This window comes from Salmo salar, chromosome 02, assembly GCF_965601325.2.
Source record: "Salmo salar chromosome 02, fSalSal1, whole genome shotgun sequence".
Classification (NCBI taxonomy): Eukaryota; Metazoa; Chordata; class Actinopteri; order Salmoniformes; family Salmonidae; genus Salmo; species Salmo salar.
The window spans coordinates 59433894-59458374 of NC_138292.1; the positions used below are offsets into that span (position 1 = coordinate 59433894).

Genomic DNA, 24481 nt, shown 5'->3' on the forward strand with positions numbered 1-24481 from the left:
GGTTTTAATTTCACAGCTCGCCAAGACCATAGATTGGATTTAGTGATCCATATGTGCTGATTTACTCAAGCAGATGTATAATATTCATATTTGTCTTGCAATATTTTTATAACCTCACGTATTATTGCAGTGTAATCGGAAACCTTCTATTTCTGAGTAGCCTGCACTCTGCAGTCCCCGCTTCCAAACTTCTGCAATGAGTCAAACTCAAACTCTTCCATATAGGGGTATACATTACTCTGATCTTATAGCATGGCCTCCTGAGTATTCAGTGTGTGTGCGTGCGTTCATGGGCAGTTGGATGGGATGCCCTATTTTACAGAGCTGGTGTGTAGGTTATGTTTTGCTGACTTGGTCCGTCCATAGCGTACTGCAGGTTTGCTCTCTTTTTGTGGGTAGCGGACTAGTGGGGTAGCTATTAATTATTGCGTTTTGAGCTTCTGAGCAGTCGAGAGGTGAATGCGTTTGGGAAGATGGAGGCATTCCAAGAGGCTCGCTGGTCACACACACACACACACACACACACACACACACACACACACACACACACACACACACACACACACACACACACACACACACACACACACACACACCACATGCACATATACATACACACACACCTGAGCGCGCGCGCGCACACACACACCTACACCTTACCGAAGTCTCTGGGGAATCTCCAGTGATAGATTAGCTGACAGCAGCGATGTGCTAAAGTGCCTGTGAATCTGGGCTTCGTCGTCTCTCTTTCTCTTCTTTACCACACGACACGCATATAAGACAGTCATATCTGTATGAAATATGCATTTAATGTACTGTGTAGCCTGCCTTTTTACATTCACTGCGTATTAATGGGGAAAAGGGGGATGACACAATCACTTATTTTCTTCCCATAGAAAATCAGAGAGAATGCTATTCAAGGTTATGATGAGCAGATGAGTATCTTTATGTGACTACAATATCCAGCTTTGAATTGATGAGGTTCAGAGTTCATAAGTCGAATCTTTAGGTTAATTTCATGCATATTAGAACATGTGTGTCTGCCAAGTTTGTTGATACAGTACATTAGAGTATGGCGAATACCACCAAAAATATGCAATTACCTTCAACAAGCAAAATGTAGCTAGTAATGCATACTTCAGACAATATCGCACAATCAAAATTATTTCAATTTATTTTCATGAATGAATGAAACATTTGCTCTATAATGGCATTACTGGCAGTGTTCATGACTTCTTCGGAGTTGTTTGGTGTGAGGACAGGTGTGTATTGGGACTGGGCAGGGTCAAGGTCAAAAGTTAGGTAGGTGGGTCAAAGGTCATAGGGTCATGTTTTTTTTTAAACTCTGCTCTCCTGGCATCCGCAGGCACTCTAGGGAGAGGAGGGATGGGGGTACCTCCACCGGAGCACGGCCCCGTCGGCACTGGTGCTCACCATGCTCCTGTTGTTGGAGGAGATCGTGACGCTGGTGATGCTGCCGCTGTGGCCGACGCCCACATGGGTCACCTCGCCCTCCGAGTAGTCCCACACCTTCACCAGCTTCTCGTCTCCACCTGAAGTGGGCCAGCAGAGACACATATACCATGTTAATTTCTACTGCAAATCCTACAAACATTGATCCAACCACATGCTGGGTGAAGTCACGCTCAACCAAGTGCTCTTCACGACAGTCCCAAGCTATTGAGAGTCGATACAGGGATATTTAATGGACAGACCATGTGCTGTCAATGATTTATGGTAGTCAACAGTAGCCTAGTCCTAGATCTGTTGGAGCTGTGCCAACTCCTATGTCAATGTCACGCCAAATAGTTGGCGAGATCACAAATCAACTCATGCTCTACCTCTTCAACTCTGCCAACAAAACCAATGTAAAGGGTACTGTACCAGTGACAAAGTGCTGTCCGTTCTGTGAGATGTGCATGCCATTGATGGCTCCTGACAGGGAGCCCTCCAGTTCTCTGATGGCTGAGCCGTCATACACCTCCCAGTAACCAATCTGGGAAAGAAGAAGGCCATTCAGGTATATGGAAGATGAATGAGAGAGCATTTACATATAAGACTTGTCAGATTAGTTTATTAGACATATTCTATGTAAAATTACAAGAAATTATGAAAATGACCATGTATCCCTTTGTTATAGTAAGTATGAATGCCACTCCTTGTATGCCTTCTGTTCGTTCATAGTATAGTAATTCTGCCTCACTGAATTATCTATCTTCATTATTCCACTATATGTAAATGAGGCCGGAGAAAGTCTATCAAGTTTTCGCGCGCCCGCCACAGTTAAAACAACATGTTTGTGACTCTAAATGAGAGTTAATCGTCCCAAGGGTTTGCAGCTGTCAAAGACTTGCGCCTCTCAAAGGCTCAATTGTTATTTGAAGTTTATTTACAGCCGCACAGTAACGCCACAATCTCCACACACACACAAGCGAGGTCCTTTCTTGTTATTTTTATGACAAAGCTAATTACAACTACAAACTAACTGACGCATATGAGAGGACATTAAAATGCAGCATGTGAGTGCTTCTTCAGAACCATTTGTGATTTTAAGTATTGGAACTGGCCAAACTGATTGTACCTGGAAATTAATGATTTCTTTATTAACTGAAAATCTAATCATCAACGAGTCAATGTTTAGGCTATAGAGTGAATATTACAATAACCAACACAATCTCCTCACACAGAAGTGGGAAAATGTCTAGTATATCTGAATAAACCAGTTCAGAGGATTCATCAGAAAGGTGTCGGTCTATCAGAAAAAAACGACAGTTGTATGCAATGAAACAAGTAATGTTACATGGGAGAGAGCTCAGAATAGCATTTATGAGAATAGCTTCTCGGACTGGATTTCATCTCTTAGTAAGACCACAAACATAATGCATTATGGGACTGAGGAAATGTAATCTCACAAAGACATATCAAATACAGTTTGTAATAATGGGATTGAAGAGAAACAAATGGCAAAAAAACAACAAGGTATTTATAGTTTTAAAAATGAAAAACAGTGCTCAAAGCAAAGAGGCAGCCTAAGAGACACATTTCTGTGGGATGGTAAAAAATACTTTTGTACCTCAATATAATTTAAATTCAATGGAAAAGCTTACTGACTGGAAAACACATTTGTTAGACATTATTGAGAAATACACAACAGTCAGGACTGTTCTTCAGTATAATTCAATTAAAATAGAAAGGCTCAAGGTTCTTTGCATGCATCATTCATTGTGAAAATATATGGTCAACATAATGACCAACAACTATAATTTAGGAATACATGATATTTTTTCAATATGATTGAAATTAAATGGAAAAATCCAAAGTTCTTTGCGTGCATTCATTCACTTTATGAAATAACATTTTTGGTCAGCATAATGAAAGAAAGAAAAAACCCTCAATACCAGCAGCAACTAGCTTACATGATTTGAATCTTAATCAAATCACTGGCTATCATATGAGGTGAGACATGACACAGCCAAAAAAGTGAGAGGGAGAAGAGTTAGCCCAGTAGCAGACACAACGCTCCCTCTCTCCAGTATAGTTTGTGTTGTGTCATATAGGGAATGGGTTCAAATCCAGTTTGATTCTCTAGTCACGACCTCTCTCCCCTCTCCTGGTGTCATGGAGGGCTTATTTGAGACCAGCACCTGTGTGAGAGTGGCCGAGACACCCTCACCCATCTGTGTTCCCTCCCTTCTTCTGTGGAACCTGGCTGCCATCCACGGCAACATCCACCAGAAATTAATTACATCCAAGGCTAGCATGTGGCTACTGCTAGCATTGCTTTAGCCTTCAATGCAACCTAACTCTCCTATTCAAGGAGAGTTAGGTTGAAGCATTAGGTTGCTGAGAGAAGGACACACTGAATTGACTGGCTTGAATTGTGAAGATGACCACACAATGTATTTTCATAATGAGCCAATCTATTGGTTTTCTACCCAAAGTTGCAAAGGAAATCTATGTAATAAACACAAGAGAACAGCAAAATAGACAAAAGAGTGTGGCGGTATAGCAGGAACTATAGCAGCATCTACTGGTCAAAATATGGTACTTTCACACTTCTTTATTGTAAATAATGCAAGTGACTTCAATGATTCATTTCTCTAAACAGGGGGAAAAAACATCACCAGATTCACAGGGAATACATTACAGTATGGAGAAGCAGTACTCCAAGCCACAGCTTCATTCTACTTCTCAAACAGAGAACTGATACTGTATACTGGTTGTTGGGGTGGGATTGGCATGGGGTGTGTGGGGCCCGTGGGTGGCTTTTTATAATTTTTTGGGATACCTCATTTTTCTCATTAGTAAGAAGAGGTTTGGTCCAAATTGGATGTTGGGTACTATATTTATTGAATATTATCTGAATCCTATCAATTAAAAGGGCCAATTTGGATGCAATCAATTAGCTTAATTTCTCAGATACAACATTTAATTTCAGCAAAATAATGTTTCAGGAATGCTAATCTTACCTGTTTCTAACGACAGAAACAATTTCAGAACAATCTGAGAGGGTGGGTGTCATGGCTTGCTGAAATGACACGGAACGACTCTTGCTTTAAAGGCACAGTGCAGTCAAAAACATGATTTTTCTGTGTTTTATATATATTTACACACTATGAGGTTGGAATAATACTGTAAAATTGTGAAAATGATAATGATGCCCTTTTAGTGTAAGAGCTGTTTGAAAAGATTGCTTGACATTTCTGCCTGTTTTGATGGGATGGAGTTTTGGCCAGGCGATTTAAGTTAATAGACCAATAACAAAGATCATTTTAAACCTCTCTGCCAATAACATCTAATTTTCAGGTTACATATCCCTCCAATTAGGCTTGTCCAATTTGCCACTCACTCAGACCACTCCCAAACAGTCCTAGCAAAATTCTTGCTTGAGAAATTGCTCTTTGCTAAGAAGCAATTATTTATTATTTTTGACCATTTACATTTAAAACATTCACAGTAAGGAGCTTGTTGTTACCCAGAAATGATTGATATTTAGATAAAAACGGCTGCATTGGAACTTTAAATTCTAATTGCCTAGCAACAATAGCTTCAGCTATAGGTCCTACAATCATTACAATGCATTCATTGAAAGCTACACCACTGTGCCAAATCGAGATTAAATGTCTAGTCTTTTGTGAAATCTTATGGTACAGAATGTGTTGTGTAATATGTTGAAAACATGAATACATGCTGTGCCAAGATTAGTCTACATTTTCACTCTGTTGTGTGTAGAGTGTTCCACCAATATGTTGAGGCAATACATCACTAAGGACAGTAACCCACTTATGAAGGGCTGTACACCAATAAAGCCTTCTTAGCTACTGTGTGGGCTTCCATTTATCCCGATGCTACGCTCAGCCATGTATTTGACCATGCTAATCCATTTACACATACAGTACCTCTCGCCAACAAAATATAATCCCCCTCTTTTAATTGAACATCTCAAAGACATTAGTCAAACAAAGACGTTATAGGACGTTCAAGAGCTCTCTCTCTTTTAAACGGAATACTTCAGAAGGTCTTTATTGTCCTATTAGTGCTGGACAATGGGAAGGCCACAGAAGCCTATATACCATGCCTCTGATAACTGACATGACACAATAGCTAATAATAAATAACACAGGATCAATCCCAAGACCCTGATGGCCCTACATCACAATCAGCCCAAACTGGAACCAACACCCAGGAGTGCTGGGTCATCATCCCAAGAGGCTTCTGGCTGACCCCACCACAGAACCACCAGCAGCAGTAGTCCGTTCTGTTGTCTCCATCCATCCGACAGACTGGAGAGTGTGAAGCTGTCCCCAAAGACCCTCTACCACTGACTGAACTCTGAGCCAAGGAGCTGCTGCATCCAATGCCTCTCTTCCTGTCCCCTTCCCCCTCTTTCTCTCTCTCTCTGTCTCTCTCTCTCTTTCTTTCTTTCTCCCCCCCCGTCTCACTCAAAGTGTGTTTGTGTGTGCGTGTGTAGCTGTGTGTGTTACTGTTTGCTCACCCCAGACAGAGCGCCTGTGTCCTGGAGCGAGCAGATGGCGTATCTGGCACACGGGCACTTGGATGGCATAGGCGGGCATCGCATCCGCAGGAAGGCGCGAGAGCCAGAGCACTCTCTTTCTAGTCTCTCTCTTTTTTCCTCTCCTCATTTTCTCAGTCTCTCTTTTTTCAGTCTCAGCGCATTCACAGTGCTCGCTAATCAGTACAGTTTGTCCTCACCTCACAGCATGGTGTTGAGCCAACAATACGGGCCTTATTAGTCTGTAGAGCTTGTGATGAGTGGATATTAAGGTGCATAGTGAAGAGGGGCTATTGTGAACCTCGGCTCGCACCTTATGTAACTCAGTTTTTATTCTAGGTAATCAAGGCGTAAAGAGGTGTTACATACACCTGGGAGCATGACTGCTATATCGTAGCTTATTATGACTGGTAAAAAAGGTTTGGAAACATTTCAAAACACGACACAGCTGACATGTGCATGTGTACAAGCTTGACATTGTCACGTCCTGACCAGCAGAGGGAGTAATTGTATGAGTTTTGGTCAGGGCGTGGCAGAGGTTTTTGTGTTTTGGTATGTGTGTCTACGTTCTGTCTAGCTTTGGTTTTCTATGTATAGTTAATTGGGGTGGGACTCCCAATTGAAGGCAGGTGTGTTGAGTTGCCTTTGATTGGGAGTCCTATATTAGTAGGGTGTGTTTGTCTGTGTGTTTGTGGGTAATTGTTTGTGAGCACTGCGTTTGTTAGCCTGCTACACTGTTGCCGTCGTGAGTAATGTTTATTGTTTTTTTCCCTGTGGATGCTTTTCTCGTGTTTGATTAAAAAGATGAGTATCCACATTCCCGCTGCGCCTTGGTCTTCTCTCCACTACGACACACGTGACAGACATGGCCTTTCTACAGCATATCAATACTCATCTCTCTAACAGAGCTCATCTCAAACATCTAACATCTGGAGATGAGATGAAGGCTAACAAGGATGCCTCAATACGGAGAACAGCATTCTCTAACTTTCCATGACTGGCGACTGGGGACCATACGCTGCACAGTGAAATCATCAGCTAGCTACAGTGTGCTGTGCCAGTGAGTCTTGGCACCAAGAGGGACCCGAGTCTTTTCTAATTCCAAACCTTTCTGTCGGTGCCACTGGTGATGATCTGGTACTCCTCAGGGTGGTAACACACACTTCTGAACAGAGTGTTGGCCAGGACCATCTGATTCCTCACAAAACGCCTGCAGCAGGAAGAGGAGAGAGGGAGAGGAAGGGAGAGGGGAAGTTAGAGAAGCAGGGAGGGGACCAGGGAGCGAGAGAGAGAGGGGGAGGGAGAAGGAGAGATGAGACTTGAAAGGAATGTTGAATACAGGAAACACATGATTGGAGGAGTGGTATTAATGGTAGTGGTAGTGGTAGTAATTATGTGTGTTGAAAGCCTCTCACAGTGGGAAGCCAATGCAATCACACAGAGAGGGGTGAAGGATTAAGGGCATGGGGTAAAGAAGTGTTTGTGTGTGTGTGTGTGTGTGTGTGTGTGTGTGTGTGTGTGTGTGTGTGTGTGTGTGTGTGTGTGTGTGTGTGTACAGTGTGTGTACAGTGTATGTGTGTGCATGCTTGCACATCTACATGCGTTTATGGATTTGAGCATGCATACATCCATGTGTGTGTGTGTGTATAGTATGTGTGTGTGTGTGTGTGTCTGTGTGTGCGTGCTTGCACATCTACATGTGTTTATGGATTTGAGCATGCATACATCCATGCATGTGTGTGTGTATAGTATGTGTGTGTGTGTACAGTGTGTGTATACTATGTGTGTATAGTATGTGTGTGTGTGTGGTGTGTATACATGAGAATGTGCATTTGAACTCACACCAAGTCCCAGATGATGCAGGCCCCATCCGAGCTGGCGGTGACACACTCCTTGTCGTTGCTCTTGATCTTGATGCTGGTGACGGTGGCTTTGTGCTCCTTCATGGTCTCAATGAGCCGGTGACAGCCCTGCAGGATCTCCCACACACGCACCTGCAACAGGCCAGAGAGGGGCACTAGGACTCACTACAATGATACTGTTGAGGAACACCACTAAAACCTTGTTATAAATATGTATGTAATAATATGTGTTTTTAGTGAGTTTTTTTGTGAGAAGGATGGGGGAAAAGGAAGAGCTTCAAACATTTGTTCAAATGTCACATTCAAGTGGTGGTTAATTAATACTGGTGGTTCTTAATCTATGCTCTCTATTTAAATATAGACTAAAAGGTGTCCTGTGCCATGCCATGTTGACTTTTCATCTGACCTGTCCCTCTCCTCCTCCACTAATGATCCTCTTGCAGTCCCTGGTGCCAGCGATGGCAGTCACGCCCATGCTGTGGGCATTGTGGATGACCAGCATGGCTCTGCCAGTCTCTGGGGCAAACACACGGATCTTCCCATCGTTCCAGGCTGTAAAACAATTGGAACAAGAAAAATACATTCGATGGGAATAGTCGATACATGACATTCCTAAGTATTTCTATATTGAGATTGTGCTATAATGTGTTATGATGATAGCCTGGTTCCAGATCTATTTGTGCTATCATGCCAAACACTGTGGCCATCCGGCAGTCCGGCATGATGGCCCAAACAGACTGGTACCCAGGCTACTGTGAAGACTGTGGGCTCAGTTCCTTACATTGGACGTGTCTCTTAACTGTAAATGGCTGGAATGAAAATGTACAGTAATGGATCAAACCATTTATTATTATCATGACTCAACATTCAAGGCTCCAACAATGAGAAGGAATATCAGGCGCATTCAAACCCTCGCATTAAAAACACTGTCATTATCTTACAGGCTAGTGTGCTCCATAATAATTGATGCTAGTCCATCATCGTTATAACTTAAGACAATGCCATACGCTGCATTGATGACGTACCATCCCTCCCTAGTGTAGTGCTAGCCACATCAGGGTTGTGGTTTTGATTCCCGCATAGACCACATATACGTGTGTGTGTGTGTGTGTGTGTGTGTGTGTGTGTGTGTGTGTGTGTGTGTGTGTGTGTGTGTGTGTGTGTGCGTGTGTGTATACTGTAAGTGCAAGTGTGTGTATGCGTGTGTGCGCACTTAGTTGTGTGTGTTCATTTTTTGAATGACCCCATTGGCAAACAGAACTACTATTGGTTCCTGCCTACCGCTGATGATGCTGTGTCCGTCGATCATGAAGTCCAGGGCGTTGCAGGTCATGTTGGGGACGGAGATCCGCAGCAGCTCCTTGGAGGTCTCGGCGTGCCACACTCTGATGTCATCCTGGGAACACGTGGCGAACAGCTCCGACGAGCCACTGGGAGAGAATCAGAAACATCACTGGAATAACTTTGGGGCCAGTCAATCTGCACTTTAGTCCATGGAACAGGAGTTACTTTGGACCAGAGCCATAGGCTATTATACATGTTTATCCTTTAAACATGGTTATATCGCCCTCTAGTGGGAGTAAATGGGCAATGACGGCAAAGCATGAAGGAGGACGAAAGCAATGTTGTTTTAGGCAGTCTCTCTTGACAGCATGTTTGAGGTGGAGATAGGTAAAGACAGCTATATATGTGAGGTGACATATGGCAATCAGGTAGTAGTGATAACAGAATGTGCTATAAAACAATATTGTGGGGGAGAAAAGGGAATCACGTACAGTATGTAATCTTGTCTCTAAATGGGTGCCTATATTTTGAAGGGTGTCACTCACAAAGGGAAGGCCACGTCTTTGACTGCACTGTTGTGACTGGTGGCGATCAACTCCTCTTTGAAGTCTGTGTAGCCAAAACGGTAGATCTGAGCCGCCTCTGTTCCTGCAAAGAACTGGTGGCCCTCGCCTCTCACAGCGATGGATGTCACTCCCCCCTCCAACTGAACCTTCCTATGAGGGTTAGATGATGAATGGCAGAATGCCGCATTGAGTACATTATGTATTTCTACACATAGCGTTAAAAGGCCCTCTCCGTAATAAAAAATGTAAACAAAATCTCAGCCCCACCTCTTGGTTTACCATCAAATCTAATCAAATGTATTTATAAAGCCCTTCTTACATCAGCTGATATCTCAAAGTGCTGTACAGAAACTCAGCCTAAAACCCCAAACACCAAGCAATGCAGGTGTACAAGCACGGTGGCTAGAAAAAACTCCCTAGAAGCCATGAAGCTGACGGGCTGAAGAAATGTAACCACTCTAATGTATAGGCTAAGCTACAGTATGGATGCAATATGACAGTTGGTGGGTCGCGGCCCAAATTTGGGTCGTGGGAGGTTTTGAATGGGGACGCCAAAAAAATACTTGGTTCTGAATTGAAACTACTAATACCAGGTAGAAAGTGTGTATAAATTATAATCAGCATACATTTTTTTATAATTTATTCTCCTAATTTGTTTATTGTATTGTTTTTATTTGATCACAGTATTTATATATAGAGTTATTAGCTGCGCTATTCAGCAGATTTGGTTAATTTTGTGGTCTCAAACAAGTGAGCTTGCCAACATTCTTCATCAAGAATATGAGAAAAATGGATTTATTGACAATGAAAAATTTGTGAATGTTATTCGCTTGTCTAATATACACTGAACAGGAACCCTGGGTCATCCCGCCGGACCTCAGCAATATAACGTGACCGATACAATCGGTCAGTCAAAGTACCCACTTTGCAATCTGCTTGATTCCCAGTCTGTCACGTCCTGACCATGATAAGCTGTTATTTTCTATGGTAGAGTAGGTCAGGGCGTGACAGGGGGGTTTTCTAGTTTAGTTTTTTCTATGTTGTCATGTTCTAGTTTTGTATTCCTATGTTGGGTTGTTCTAGTTTTTGTATTTCTATGTTGGGCTTTGTTTGAGATGATCTCCAATTAGATGCAGCTGGTCATCGTTGTCTCTAATTGGAGGTCATATTTAAGTTGGTGTTTGTCCCACCTGGGTTTGTGGGAGATTCATTTTGAGTAGTGTATGTTTCACCTCTGCATCAGTTTGTTGTTTTTGTCATTCAGTTTATTTATGTATTGCATAGTTTCACAGTATAAATAAAATGTGGAACGACACACACTGCACTTTGGTCCGCTCATTCCTACGACATGCGTGACACAGTCATGAGAAATCCATAGATTAGGGCCTAATGAATTTATTTTAATTGATTGATTTCCTTATATGAACTGCGACTCAGTAAAATTGTTGAAATTGTTGCGTTTATATATTTGTTCAGTATATATTTTGAATTCTCACGCATGATCACTCTATATCTACCCCTGGATTGTTATTTCTTGATTTCTTGTTTTGATTATTTGTGTATTAGTATTGTATTTGAGAGACATTCTACTGCACTGTTGGAGCTAGTAACATAAGCATTTCACTGCACCAGCAAATCTGTGTACGCAACCAATAACCTTTCATTTGATTTTGAATTTATATAGACAACTTGATATCTTGTCTGTCAACCTGCAGTACTTACTTACTTGATGGTTTTGAAGTTAGGTCCCGAGCACAAAGTGAACATGCCATCCCCAGAGCCCACCAGGATGTCCCCAGACTTCAGCACCTTCAGTGTGTTGACACCCTGCACCAAAAAGACAAGAGGGACAGCTGTACCAAATCTCAACTACAGTAGGATCTCAGAGATATGAACATGTGGAGGTCACTCAGGACACTGAATAAACCCACCTTGCTGAATTTCTGTTTTCGTGGCCCACAGCTGTTGAGGAGGCGGGTCTTCAGGTTGACCTTCAGGATGTCACCACTGGTGGTTCCGCAGTAAAAGAAAAGGTCGTCGTCTGGGATCTGTGATGCAACGGGGTCCCCTTAGAAATAAGCTTTCCGTCTACACCTGTACTACTTTGAGAGGCTGCTTGATATGCCGGAAAATTCTTTATCTTTATCTTAATTCAGAGATCAATTGACCTCAGACAACAATTGCCATGTGAATAAAATAACAGGAACCTGAATTTGTGTGTTTACAGATTTCCTCATTAATAAACCATAACAAGTATTGATGAATAGTTCACCTTCGCTTTGTCTCAAAAAGTATTTTGAGTGGTTGAGAATGGGTCGTACAAAATCATTTTGGGGGGCATTGGGCACCATTGTGCAATTTACTCACTGGTTGAATTAATGTTGTTTACACATAATTTCTATGAAATTACGTTGAACCAACGTGGAATAGACGTTGAATTGACATCTGTGCCCAGTGGGTACTCAGTCAGTACCGCTATTACTTTGAGCTGTGTCTGCTTTCTATGGTTTAGCTCACCTCAATGCATTTGACAATCCTCTTCAGCTGTCCTGTCTGGCATTCCGTAGGCCGGATCTTCCTATTTGGAAGGTCTAGCTCCCAAACACGCATCGTTCCACTACAGGGAAACAACGTATTACAAGTGTGTTAATTCGAAAGTATTAATAATAAACTATTTATTTAATAATTCTGCGTCGTGTTCAAGTCCAATAAAGATCAGTTCTGATAGACAAAGTAATACTCTATTCTAACAGCAACCCAGAGTCTCTGTAAGTCACTCACTTGCCGGCGGAGATGAAGACGGTGTCGCTGTGGTTGGTGTACTTGATGGTGAGGCAGTGGCCCGCACTGTGGGCAGAGGCCGGGCTCCCACAGATCGCTTCTTTGCTCTCAAGGTTCCACACCACAATGCTGAAAACACAAACCATTCACATTTACAGCCATTCTCTAGTATAACCTACAAATTACTGTTGAAATTCTTCCAATGTGAAAGTAGTTTTTAAAGTGACACAATCATCCAAAGCCTGTTGGATCTAACCAATCGAATCATCTAATCAAAGGTCTGAGGACCAGGTGATTAGTAGGATAAGGTGTGTTATAGCGGGACTGGAACAAAATGCTGCTATATTAAAGTACCTCCTACCTTCCATCATCCTGTCCTCCCAGGGAGACAAGGTACTTGTCATTGGGGGAGAAGGCAAGTTCCTCCACCTTCGCTTTGTGGAGCTGTAGTCTGGCGTGGATCGCTCTCTTCTCATAATCCCAGATGATCAGATCAGCCTGGAACAACATAGATTAACAATGTAATCTACTGCCATTCATTTGTTTCCTACGTTCAACATTCATCTGTAGCCTCTTCCTCCGTGCCTCCATCCTACTGTGTCTGTCTGTACATCTGCCGTTCTGTCTGTCTGTCTGTCTGTCTGTCTGTCTGTCTGTCTGTCTGTCTGTCTGTCTGTCTGTCTGTCTGTCTGTCTGTCTCTGATATCAAGAGGCGAAACATGACTGCTCTCATAATACTAGAAAGTTTCACTGTCTTTAGCTTACCTTGAAGCCCATGAAGGTGACCTGTCCAGAAGCAATGTAGCGTCCGCTTTTGGACACAGTGACACAGGAGACGTTGTTGGTGTGTCCATGGAGGAACTCCTGTTTGCCATCTTTCAGGCTCTTCAAAATAACAGTGCAACCAAGGGGATAGATTAAGTGTTCTCTGTCTGGGTGCACTCTGAGGCCAGAAAATACATGTCCTGTCAAAAAAAATGGTAAAAGCAAGAAAAGATATGCTTTAGACAAGAACTAAAGATGAGGACATGATTATGATTTAACCTACTCATCTGAAGGATTCAGGAGAAACTCATCAAGGTAAACAAACATGATGGATAGATTAGAGTTTTGAAGGAAACTTCTGAATACTTTCCATAAACTGAACAGCACATGACAAATTATTTAGTTATCTTCAGACACATTGAAAAGATGACAAACCAGCTGAAAGCCCCACTAGCAACAAGCAACAGTAGTAGCTGGTACAGGTAGCTACCATAGCATGCCCTGATCCTAGTGACAACAGCCATATCACCAAGGGCAACAAATAACGTTAGCTAACGTTAGTATTACTTGTTACCAGATACCTTGGTTAGCTCAGCTGAATATGTTAGCTAGCTAGCTAAATAGGCTGGCAGGATATTTTACATTACCATTGAACCCAATTACAGCCTCCAGCTCAAGCCGTGGAATATCTTGTGCATCTCCAGCCATGATTCAACACAATTGCACCTCTTTTTTACTTTGAAGGTGTTTACACCAAGTCTTCAAGCTTGTAAAATCTTATCGAGCTTCAGCTATCTTTCACTCATTTGCCATCTCGACAAACAAACGTTGCCTAGCAACTTAACCATTTGTTTGGATCAGTTTCTATGGTGATGTAGTAGTTTTATTATGCATTTGGGTGCGTGTTTGGAGTGTGATTGGTCCATAGAGATCGATTTTGTCTAGAAGGGTTACAGCTTTTGTCAAAATTGACTTTTCGTAGCAGGTTTAAGAAAACTTGCATAGCAAGTTAGGATAATTAACGTAGCAGGTTAGGAAAAGGGTTAGGGTAAGAGTTAGCTATAATGCAAAAATGCCAAAAAAATTGACAGAAGCTGTATTCCATGTAGACATGGCAAAAAAATCCTATTAAATTAGAAACCCTCAAAGTTCCAGAATGGAGTGAAAATGGAAGCTATTGTGGTCAGGGAGAAATCCAAACCAGTCTGGAATGAATATGCAATAAAGGCATAGGTGATGCACTTCCTGCTTTTACTTACGCAGGAAAATAAAAAGTAAGGCATATGATATCAGAAATTATGTAATATAAGTATTGTCAACCTAAAATATTATCATATAATTATAAATACAGTTTATATGGAGAGGTTTTATACACATTTTCTGTATAAATAGCCTATAACATTAACATAAATAGGCCATAATAAATGTCTAAATTTGTATTTTATTCTAAAGTGTTATTATATGATACAATATCAATACTTGTTGCAATTACAACTTGTCTAAGTCCTATCATCAACTGATTGTTTGAACGGAATGTTGGCATATTGGCAGTTATTTAGAAACATTTATGGGATCACTCCTCTAAAAACTGTCTGGTTAGCTAACAAACATACAGTACAGATAATCTATAAATTCATTGTTTTACACTATTATCAGAGCATTGGCAAAACATGGTTGACTAACTCCCCTACAAAAATGTCTGACACTTTATATTACCATCATAAGAAGGTTAATGTCCATTCTAGTATTCTAAGTCCTAATTCTATGGATTGGTCACTGCCAGGGAGCGAGCCAGGGAGCTAGGTTGAAGACAGTATCACGCCTGCTCCCGCTTCCCCTCTCTGACACTCGAGGGCGCCAGGATGCCCTTCATTACGCACACCTGTCACCATCATTACACGCATCAGCGCTCATTGGACTCACCTGGACCCCTTCACGTTTTGATTGCCTTCCCTATATCTGTCTGTTTCCTCTGTTTCATCCCTGTGTCAACATTATTGTGGTTTCCGTTTCCCCTGTCCAGACGCTGTCCGTATTCTGTCTCCGTCCTGTTCCTGTCCGTGGTTATTAAATGTTTACTCCCTGTACCTGCTTCTCATCTCCAGCGTCGATCCTTACACAGAGCCAGTTTAAGAAATGTTTCCAAATTAATAAAAAATAAAAAGCTGAAATGTCTTGAGTTAGTAAGTATTCAACATGTTTGTTATGGCAAGCCACAATTAGTTCAGGAGTAAAAATGTACAAGTCACAATAAGTTGCATGGACTCACTCCGTGTGCAATACCCCATTTCTGTACCCCACACATACAATTATCTGTAAGGTCCCTCAGTCGAGCACTGAATTTAGAGTACAGATTTAACCACAAAGACCAGGGAGGTTTTCCGATCGTTCGCAAAGAAGGGCACCTATTGGTAGTTGGGTAAAAAAAACTACGGACATTGAATATTCCTTTTGAGGATGGTGCAGTTATTAATTTAACACTTTGGATGGTGTATCAATACACCCAGTCAATGGTGATTTTAAAACACAGAGTTTAATGGCTGCGATAGGAGATAACTGAGGTTGGATCAACAACACAAACATAAATCCACAATACTAACATAAATTACAGTGTAAAAAGAAGGAAGCTTGTACAGAATAAAAATAAATAAATTAAACATGCATCCTGTTTGCAACAAGGCACTAAAGTAATACTGCAAAAAATGTGGCAAAGAAATTAACTTTTTGTCCTGAATATTATGTTTGGGGTAAATCCAACACAACACATCACTGAGTACCACTCTTCATATTTTCAAACATGGTGGTGCTGCATCGTGTTATGGGTATGCTTGTCATCGGCATGAACTAGGGAGTTTTTTTTAGGATAAAAATAAACGTAATAGAGCTAAGCACAGGCAAAATCCTAGAGAAAAACTTGGTTCAGTCTGCTTTCCAACAGACACAGGGAGACAAATTCACTTTTCAGCAGGACAATAACCTAAAACACAAGGCCAAATACACACTGAAGTTGCTTACCAAGAAGACATTGAAGGTTTCTGAGTGGCCTAGTTACAGTTTTGACTTAAATTGTCTTGAAAATCCATGGCAAGACTTGAAAATGGCTGTCTAGCAATGATCAACAACCAACTTGACAGAGCTTGACACATTTTTTTTGAAGAATAATGGTCAAATATTGTACAATCCATGTGTGCAAAGCTCTTAGAGACTTACCCAGAAAGACTCACAGCTGTAATAGCTGCCCAAGGTGATTGTAACATGTATTGACTCAGGGGGTTGAATACTTATCTAATCAAGATATATTACTGTTTTATTTTCCAATAATAATAATAACTTTTTTCACTTTGAGATTACAGAGTATTTTGTGTAGATATTTTACAAAAAATGTAAATTAAATTAAGTAGAATCACACTTTGTAACACAACAATATGTGGAAAAAGTCAAGGGGTGTGAATACTTTCTGAAGGCCCTGTATATCCTCCCTTTGCAACCCTATTAACATATGCACAAATATACATATGCACAAATATACATGCTCATCGATAAGTAGATAAATAATCAACAAACAAATATAGCACACAATTCAAATAGCCCTAGACTTTTTACACTTTTTCAATTTTGTTGTTACAGCCTTATTCTAAAATTGATTAGATCATTTTTTCCCCTCATCAATCTACACACAATACCAAATAATGACAAAGTAAAAACAGGTTTGTAGAGTTTTTTGCAAATGTATTAAAAATAAAAAACAGAAATACCTTATTTACACAAGTATTCAGACCTTTGCTATGAGACTCAAAATTGAGCTCAGGTGCATCCTGTTTCCATTGATCATCCTTGAGATGTTTCTACCACTTGATTGGAGTCTGCCTGTGGTAAATTCAATTGATTGGACATGATTTGGACACACCTGTCTATAAGGTCTCACAGCTGACAGTGCATAACAAAGTAAAAACCACGCCATGAGGTCAAAGGAATTGTCCGTAAAGCTCCGTAACAGGATTGTGTCGAGGCACAGATCTGGAGAAGGGTACCACAATATTTCTGCAGCATTGAAGGTCCCCAAGAACACAGTGGCCTCCATCATTCTTAAATGGAAGAAGTTTGGAACCCCCAACACTCTTCATAGAGCTGGCCGCCTGGCCAAACTGAGCAATCGGGGGAGAAGGGCCTTGGTCAGGGAGGTGACCAAGAACCCGATGGTCACTCTGACAGAGCTCCAGAGTTCCTCTGTGGAGATGGGAGAACCTTCCAGAAGCACAACCATCTCTGCAGCACTCCACCAATCAGGCCTTTATGGTAGAGTGGCCAGTTGAAGCCAGTAAAAGACACATGACAGCACACTTGAAGTTTGCCAAAAGCAACCTAAAGGACACTCAGACTATGAGAAACAAGATTCTCTGGTCTGATGAAAGATTGAACTCTTTGGCCTAAATGCCAAGCATCATTTTTTAAGCGGCAGGGACTGGGAGACTAGTCAGAGAGATCCTTGATGAAAACCTGCTCCAGAGTGCTCAGGACCTCAGACTGGGTCGAAGGTTCACCTTCCAACAGGACAACAACCCTAAGCACAAAGCCAAGACAAGGCAGGAGTGGCTTCGGGACAAGTCTCTGAAGGTCCTTGAGTGGCCCAGCCAGAGCCTGGACTTGAACCCGATCGAACACCTCCAGAGAGACCTGAAAAGAGCTGTGCATTGACACTCCCCATCCAACCTGACAGAGCTTGAGAGGATCTGCAGAGAAGAATGGGGGAAACTCCCCAAATACAGGCGTGCCAAGCTTGTAGCGTCATACCCAAGAAGACTCGAGGCTGTAATCACTGCCAAAGGTGCTTCAACAAAGTACTGAGTAAAGGGTCTGAATACTTATGTAAATGTGATATTTAAGTTTTTTATTTTGAATAAATTTGCAGAAATGTCTAAAAACCTGTTTTTGCTTTGTCATTATGGGATATTGTGTGTTGATTGATGAGGGGAAAAAATGATTTAATAAATTTTAGAATAAGGCTGTAACGTAACAAAATGTGGAAAAAGTCAAGGGGTGTGAATACTTTCCAGAATGCACTGTAAAAACCCAATTTAGTTTAGCCTATGGATCATTGGCATCCACACACATAACTAAGTTGAATTGTGTGAATAGAAAATATTTCATTATAAACATTAAGAAAAATACAGTCTAATCAAATGGACAACACAATTAGGAGAAACCAGTTCATATAAGAGGTGGAAATATATGTCAGCCTCCTCTTTTAATGAGAGTAAAAGAAGTAGTGTGAGAACGAGATGGAGTTCTGAATTCCCCACACTTCCAATGACCGGATCTTGAAGTGTCTCTTGCAGAGAGGGGCGCTCTCAAAGGTGTCACATTGCTCCGTGTAGCCCCCCTCCAGATCAGCCTGGAGACAGAGAGCGTGACCCCCATCGCCACCTGGCGAGACAAACACATCACACTCACTGTAAAAGATGTCAGCATTGAATTTACAGTAATAACAGCAGCCCACTTCAAGCTGCTGCACTTCTCAGTAATGTTGACATCGACACAAAGAATACAAAGGGTGGATACAAAGAATATGCCATGTGAGAAACCCTAAGCTGTTTCCCCTACCACCATTGTCAAAGTCGCTGCAAAAACTCTTGTACGTGGCAAGAATGCTCCTTAGGCCATCAGGCCTATTCAGGTTTCAGAAGGTTGTTGATCACTCTTTGTGACACTCTACCAATGACAATGAACAGCAAACACTTTAGCATACATATGAGCAGCTTACCAATGACTAGCCTCTCGTGGTCTCCGGCGATGAACATGAAGGCCCCTTGTTCCTTGGCCCTCTTGGGTGAGGGGGAGAGAGGTCCGGGGGAAGAGGTGGTGAAGGGAATGGTCAGGTAGCTGGGGTCCTGGAGGATCCCGGCTGGACAGGTCAGGGTGGTGAGGTTGGTCGTAGAGGTGGTGGAGACTGGGGTAGAGGAGGAGTCCTCTTTACCAGAGGAAGTGTATACACAGACCCTAGCAGCTCGAAGGTCTGGAGAAGGTTCTCTCTTGGCTGTAATGTGAACCACAGCCCGTTGGTAGCGCTCCATGCCTGGACGAAGCTGAAAGAACAACGAATTAAGAACAATGAACAATTCAGTTCCTGAATTGGCTGATTGACTTGTGAAAGGAATGGAGCCTGTGTTCTTCTACGGCATGATCCGTAAAGATTTCAACCAGTATTTGTTTACGCTAACACAATTGTTCAGAATCAAAGGAAAAAATATTTGCAAAATCAGCTATTTCAGATCTGTAGATTGTCATTTCTCTCACCGTGAAAACAAAGCTCTCCCCAGTCCCAAAATACGCAGGTTCTTCTGAATCATACTTTTTTCGCTGAATCAAATCTGTCGACAGGAAGGCACCACAGACCTGTGGAGTGACACAGGGGTAAGAAGTCTGCATAGAATCTAGTTGAGTGTCAAAAAATAGACAAAAAAGGTTGTCTGCTACTGTAAACTCACCTCTTCATCCACAGTTTTCAGAAGCAAGATGGCTGGCTCATGCCCCTCAACACGGGAATAAAATCTTTAAATGAGAAAAAAATGTAATTACTACTTTAAGCACGGACAGTGAACAATGGCAATGCAACTTGTAATGTTTTTAGACAACGGTTATTCAACAATCCCAACCCCTTGGAATGTCTTTATGGGTGTGAAAGGTCAAAGTTCACTGGATGGGTCACATCCTGGTCAGGGTCAAACTTTTAATTGGGGTCAACACATCCTGTCACAACCACCCTGTGTATGGCTAGAACCAATTCAATTCAGCATGTCTGCTGAGGCAGGTACGTGTCAGTGCAGTGACAAGGGAAAGTCAGAGAATCCCAATCAAACTCTTTGAAGGACATCAGAGATTCCTCATAGTGTAGAAAAATAACTATTGGCGTCTCAACGTTTTGACTAGCTCTAGGACGAGACAACAGCCAGTAATTGTGACATAGGTATTCAGAGCATTTCTAAACGGATTTGCAAGTGCTGATGAATATTATCTACAACATTTTCTCCTGACAGACCAACAGAACACTTCTAAAGACATGAATAACTGTTATTAACCGATGCCACGTTAACTGTTCCAGCCAACAAACTGGAGGACACTTGGTCATGCACCTTAAAAGGCAATAATGTTGTTGATTCTAACAACACAGCCTTTCACTATTATGTAACTGAACCATAAGGTGAGTTTATACAGCTCTGGGCTGTTGAATTTACTGTAGACAGTTCTGGGCTGCTGAATGTACATGTCTTCACTACTTGATCCACTACTAAGGTAAAATAGTGAATAAAAGTCACTTACGAGGCCAGGCTTCGGCCATGTTCGTTGGTGCTGAACAGCTTTTTTGGATTGAAGAGGGCAAAGCGTTCAGGGATCCAGGCCCAGACAATCCTCATCTCTGTCCCCGTGACAACGCTGGAGCTGAAGCTGTCAAAATCCACTACCTGGCATGACTGCCTTTATGGAGGAACAGAAACAGTTTCAGAATGTAAATATTTATTTTGAAGTGTATCTTCAGATTACAGATTAATATAAAGGAACTCAGAAAGTTAAGAGCTGTAAACTGTTTATAGTTCAAAAGGATACAGTATCTAGGAATAGTTTGATAGAACGACTGTAGCATCTCTATAACAAACTGAGCTGGAAGTAATCTGTCGTAATCATCCTATGAGGAGTAGGGCTGACTTGGTGACGGCTTGCTATCTTTTGTTTTCCATTAACAGAGAGTGGACCAATTAGATGTTCAACAAGAGTAGAAACATTTTCTGGAAGAACTCCCTTTGACCAACAGCCTCACCTCTTCTGGTGGATACTGATGCCCTTCTGCATGAGCGAGTCCTTGTTAGCGTTGAACAGTAGGTTGAGCTCCCTCCGTGTGGCCAGTTGGATGCTGAAGGCCCTCTCCAGCAGCTTCTCCGCCGTACAGTGACGCGCCACGTTCTCCACAAAGCTCTTCATGTCTCGCCTGAAGTCCTCCACGTCGGCGACACGAGATGAAACCGAGACCTTGTACAAGCTGAGAAGAGCCAGAGCCACCCTGTAGAGAACCTTATAACCCTCCAGAAGATAGACATCCAGGACCCTCATAGCGTATGTGAAGGGGAGGTCGGCAAAGATCCACATGATCCAATCGGAGTAGAACTCAAAGAGGTTCTGGTGGGAGCTGGCGATGAGCTTGCGGATGCCGCGGCAGTACTTGTTGGCCAGGTCGCCGAAGGTCATGCAGGAGGCCCGGTAGGTGAGGAAAGTCTGGTCAATATAGCGCTTGTTGGGGTCATTGTAGGCGATGAGGCGGCAGATGCTGTGGAAGCACTCTGCTTCATCTTCGCTGAAATGCAGAAGGAGAGCCACCAAGGCTGGGAGGATTGGGCAGAAGTTGATGTCCGGGAGGTGCTTGCCGATGCAGAGGAGGACCTTTTTGACAGAATTGAGACCAGCTTTGTTGAGGCAGTACCTGTGGGTGGGAAGAAGAACAAAGACACTTGCTATGTTATCATGTTATGAGCATAACATGATGTACATGCAATATTGGAAAAAGCATGATAATCTTCCAATTTTCCTATCAAAGTTTAATGACTAAAATGATTTGATCATGATTTGATCATCTGAACCGTTTTTCTCTGATAGCTTCATAGTCAGTACCTGGGGATCACACCATCATCCATGTACTCAGGGAACGGGTGTGTGCTCATCTTCTGCTCCCCAAAGAGCACCTTGGCCACATCCTGGTAACGATCTCGATCCAGTTTGATGGACCTGCAGTTGATACCATGAATTATATGATAGTAGGCCTTGGCCCTCAGTGTATGGGGCATGGCCCAGAACCCTGATCGACCCATGGTCTTCAGCTCCTGGTGGTCCGACTTCAGGATCCTCTGGTAGCGCTCTGAAGCTTCAGGGTCGATCTTCTCCCAGTCCACAAACTGGCCATACTTCATGCCAGAGCAGGAGCTGATCTCCCAGTTGTCTGATTCAGAGATGGTCATCATGGGTACACCCTTCAGACTGCCTCTTCTGCCTGTTGGAGAGAGGAAGAAAGAAATTAATAAATTGATTATTTCATAAATGATTATAAATCTGTGTTCATCCACAGTAACATTCCTGTTTTGGATTAAGTACACTGTGTTTGTGCATATTCTGCATTTCTCCCCCTCTGTTCTTCATATAACACCAGGCATATGGCAAAATATTTTTTTTAAATATACATAAATAAACATAAATTGGACACTTTTAAACATACTGTAATTTGCATACCATTGAGATCTCTGCATGGCAAGTGTTTGTTGGTGTTGGACTTGGATCTCTTGGAGTTGAGCCGAGTCATGATCCCCTGATTCCCATCTGCACTACTCTTCTCCTTCTTCCCGTCCCCACTCTTCTCCAGGGAGTTGGATCTCGGCCTCATGGCGTTGGACCTGGTCAAGTTCTCCTCTCTGTAGAGCTCAGACGTCTCGTAACTATAGAATGACCTGGAGCGTGGCCTGACAAAGTTCTCATCTGTTGCCGTCTCTACGCCATACTTTTTGGCATCCTCTGGGCTGTAGTAGGAATGGGACCTGGGTCTTCTTAGTCTGGCTGCTGAGCTCAAGTCCTGGTCCTGGTCAGTGGTTGTTTCCATAGGAGACTGGTCTAAACTTAAAGTCCCACAGGTGGAGAACTTGGGCGTTCTTGAAACATGGATCATGCTGTCTGGTACAGTATTCTCCTCTGCAAATGTCAAGTTCTCCTCTATATCAATGACAAGACAGTCTCCAGTGGCGGTATACTTCCCTTGTCATGTTTTTCATCTGAGTGCCTTGTGGATGTAGGTTTCCTACACAGTTGTCAGTTGGTCAGGTGACCAGCACAGAAAGTGATATGGGTTTGTTTGCAGTGTTTTTGTGTATTCTGAGTGGAAAATTCCTCTGACTTAAGTTCCATTACTGTAGCGACAAGGAATGCCTCCTTTCTTCGACTTCCAACACCAGCGGACAGCAACGAATGAACTAGGGCAATAAAATCAAAACATCAATGAAGTGGCAGATGATTGTTTCATTTGATAATAGGCTACTGTGTAAAGGACAGTCTCCATTGCCATATATGGGCAGTGAATGGCTATGCTATTATTTTCATACGCACTTAGACATATCAGAATATGTATGAAAATCATGATGATACAGACTTGAGTGTTCTCACAAAGCCTGTATCCTACTTTTAACCAGTTTATCTTCCTGGGTTTATCTGGTATTGTATCTGGTATCTGGGTTTGCCTGGGTTTATCTTTTGTTGTTATTTTACGTTTATGGCAACATTTAGCAAAAAACATTAAAGATTATTTTACTTTCCAAGTCTTTTCAGAGGGGTTGGGTTAAATGCGCAAGACCCATCTCAGTTGAATGCATTTTCCTTTCCCTTCCCTTTTCCTAGAGGAACACAGTTCTATGAAACTGTTTTATTGGAAAACATGGGCGTGCCAAAGGATCGCCTCTATTCCTAGAATTAGCAAAGGTCATCATTTCACACAACAGATATTGTTTTGATCAAAACACACATTGTTTTGCTATGGAACAAAGAAACTTCTGTAAATAGATCAATTTAAATGGGGGCTTACATGTTGTTGAGGAAAAACAAACTCAGTGCCTATCTTGATGATTGAAGGAGCTGTAGCCTACAGTATGTTTATACTAGTAGAGGTCATAATCCTAACATAATGTTACAATAAGGACTTCCATATCACTAGACAAACAGGGGGCAACGTGAGGCAATGTTGACATTTTCCAGATTTCAAAATCAACAAAACATGAGCAGTGGTTATGTCGACCTTTATTGACCTTAATTCCACCAAAACAAAAATAATTACATTGCTGGCTGTCGCCAAGGCCACACAGCCACAGCTCTATAAATAAATAGAAACAAGTGAAGTCATAATATTTATTATAAATTGTTTGGATATTGTCTTTTATTTACAAAAAATGTATGAATGGATGACCGAGCCTAAGAGGGTAGATACACATCAACACAGTGACAGAGACTGGATGGAACATTTGTAAACTGTGAATTAACATTTGGTTTGCAGGCTACAGTGAGTCTGGTGTGGGACTTGGGGACACCAGCAGCTCTGTCAGAGAGGAACATTACAATTTATTTGATTTGGATTCATTTGATCAGCTTCTCATCAAAGCAACATCGAGGTTACAGTAAACGATTCATGACTG

General features: G+C 42.1%; 2 protein-coding genes across 2 annotated transcripts; both read right to left on the reverse strand.

The window, feature by feature from the left end:
* Positions 1–1148: 1148 nt before the first annotated feature.
* Positions 1149–14099, reverse strand: cfap52 (cilia and flagella associated protein 52). Its single transcript, XM_014175078.3, has 14 exons — positions 13919–14099; positions 13272–13471; positions 12868–13004; positions 12507–12635; positions 12243–12342; positions 11657–11773; positions 11452–11552; positions 9705–9875; positions 9157–9305; positions 8282–8427; positions 7856–8007; positions 7121–7223; positions 1885–1996; positions 1149–1553 (listed from the first exon to the last, which is right to left on the reverse strand). The coding sequence occupies exons 1-14, from the start codon at positions 13977–13979 to the stop codon at positions 1372–1374; spliced, it is 1860 nt and encodes a 619-aa protein (XP_014030553.2). The 5' UTR covers positions 13980–14099; the 3' UTR covers positions 1149–1371.
* Positions 14100–15785: 1686 nt separating this feature from the next.
* LOC106587096 (TBC1 domain family member 24) lies at positions 15786–23227 on the reverse strand. Its single transcript, XM_014175062.3, has 8 exons — positions 22542–23227; positions 21930–22305; positions 21085–21741; positions 20589–20744; positions 19757–19820; positions 19566–19664; positions 19033–19354; positions 15786–18695 (listed from the first exon to the last, which is right to left on the reverse strand). Exons 1-8 carry the CDS (start codon positions 22969–22971, stop codon positions 18517–18519), a joined length of 2283 nt encoding a protein of 760 aa, XP_014030537.3. The 5' UTR covers positions 22972–23227; the 3' UTR covers positions 15786–18516.
* Positions 23228–24481: the final 1254 nt, after the last annotated feature.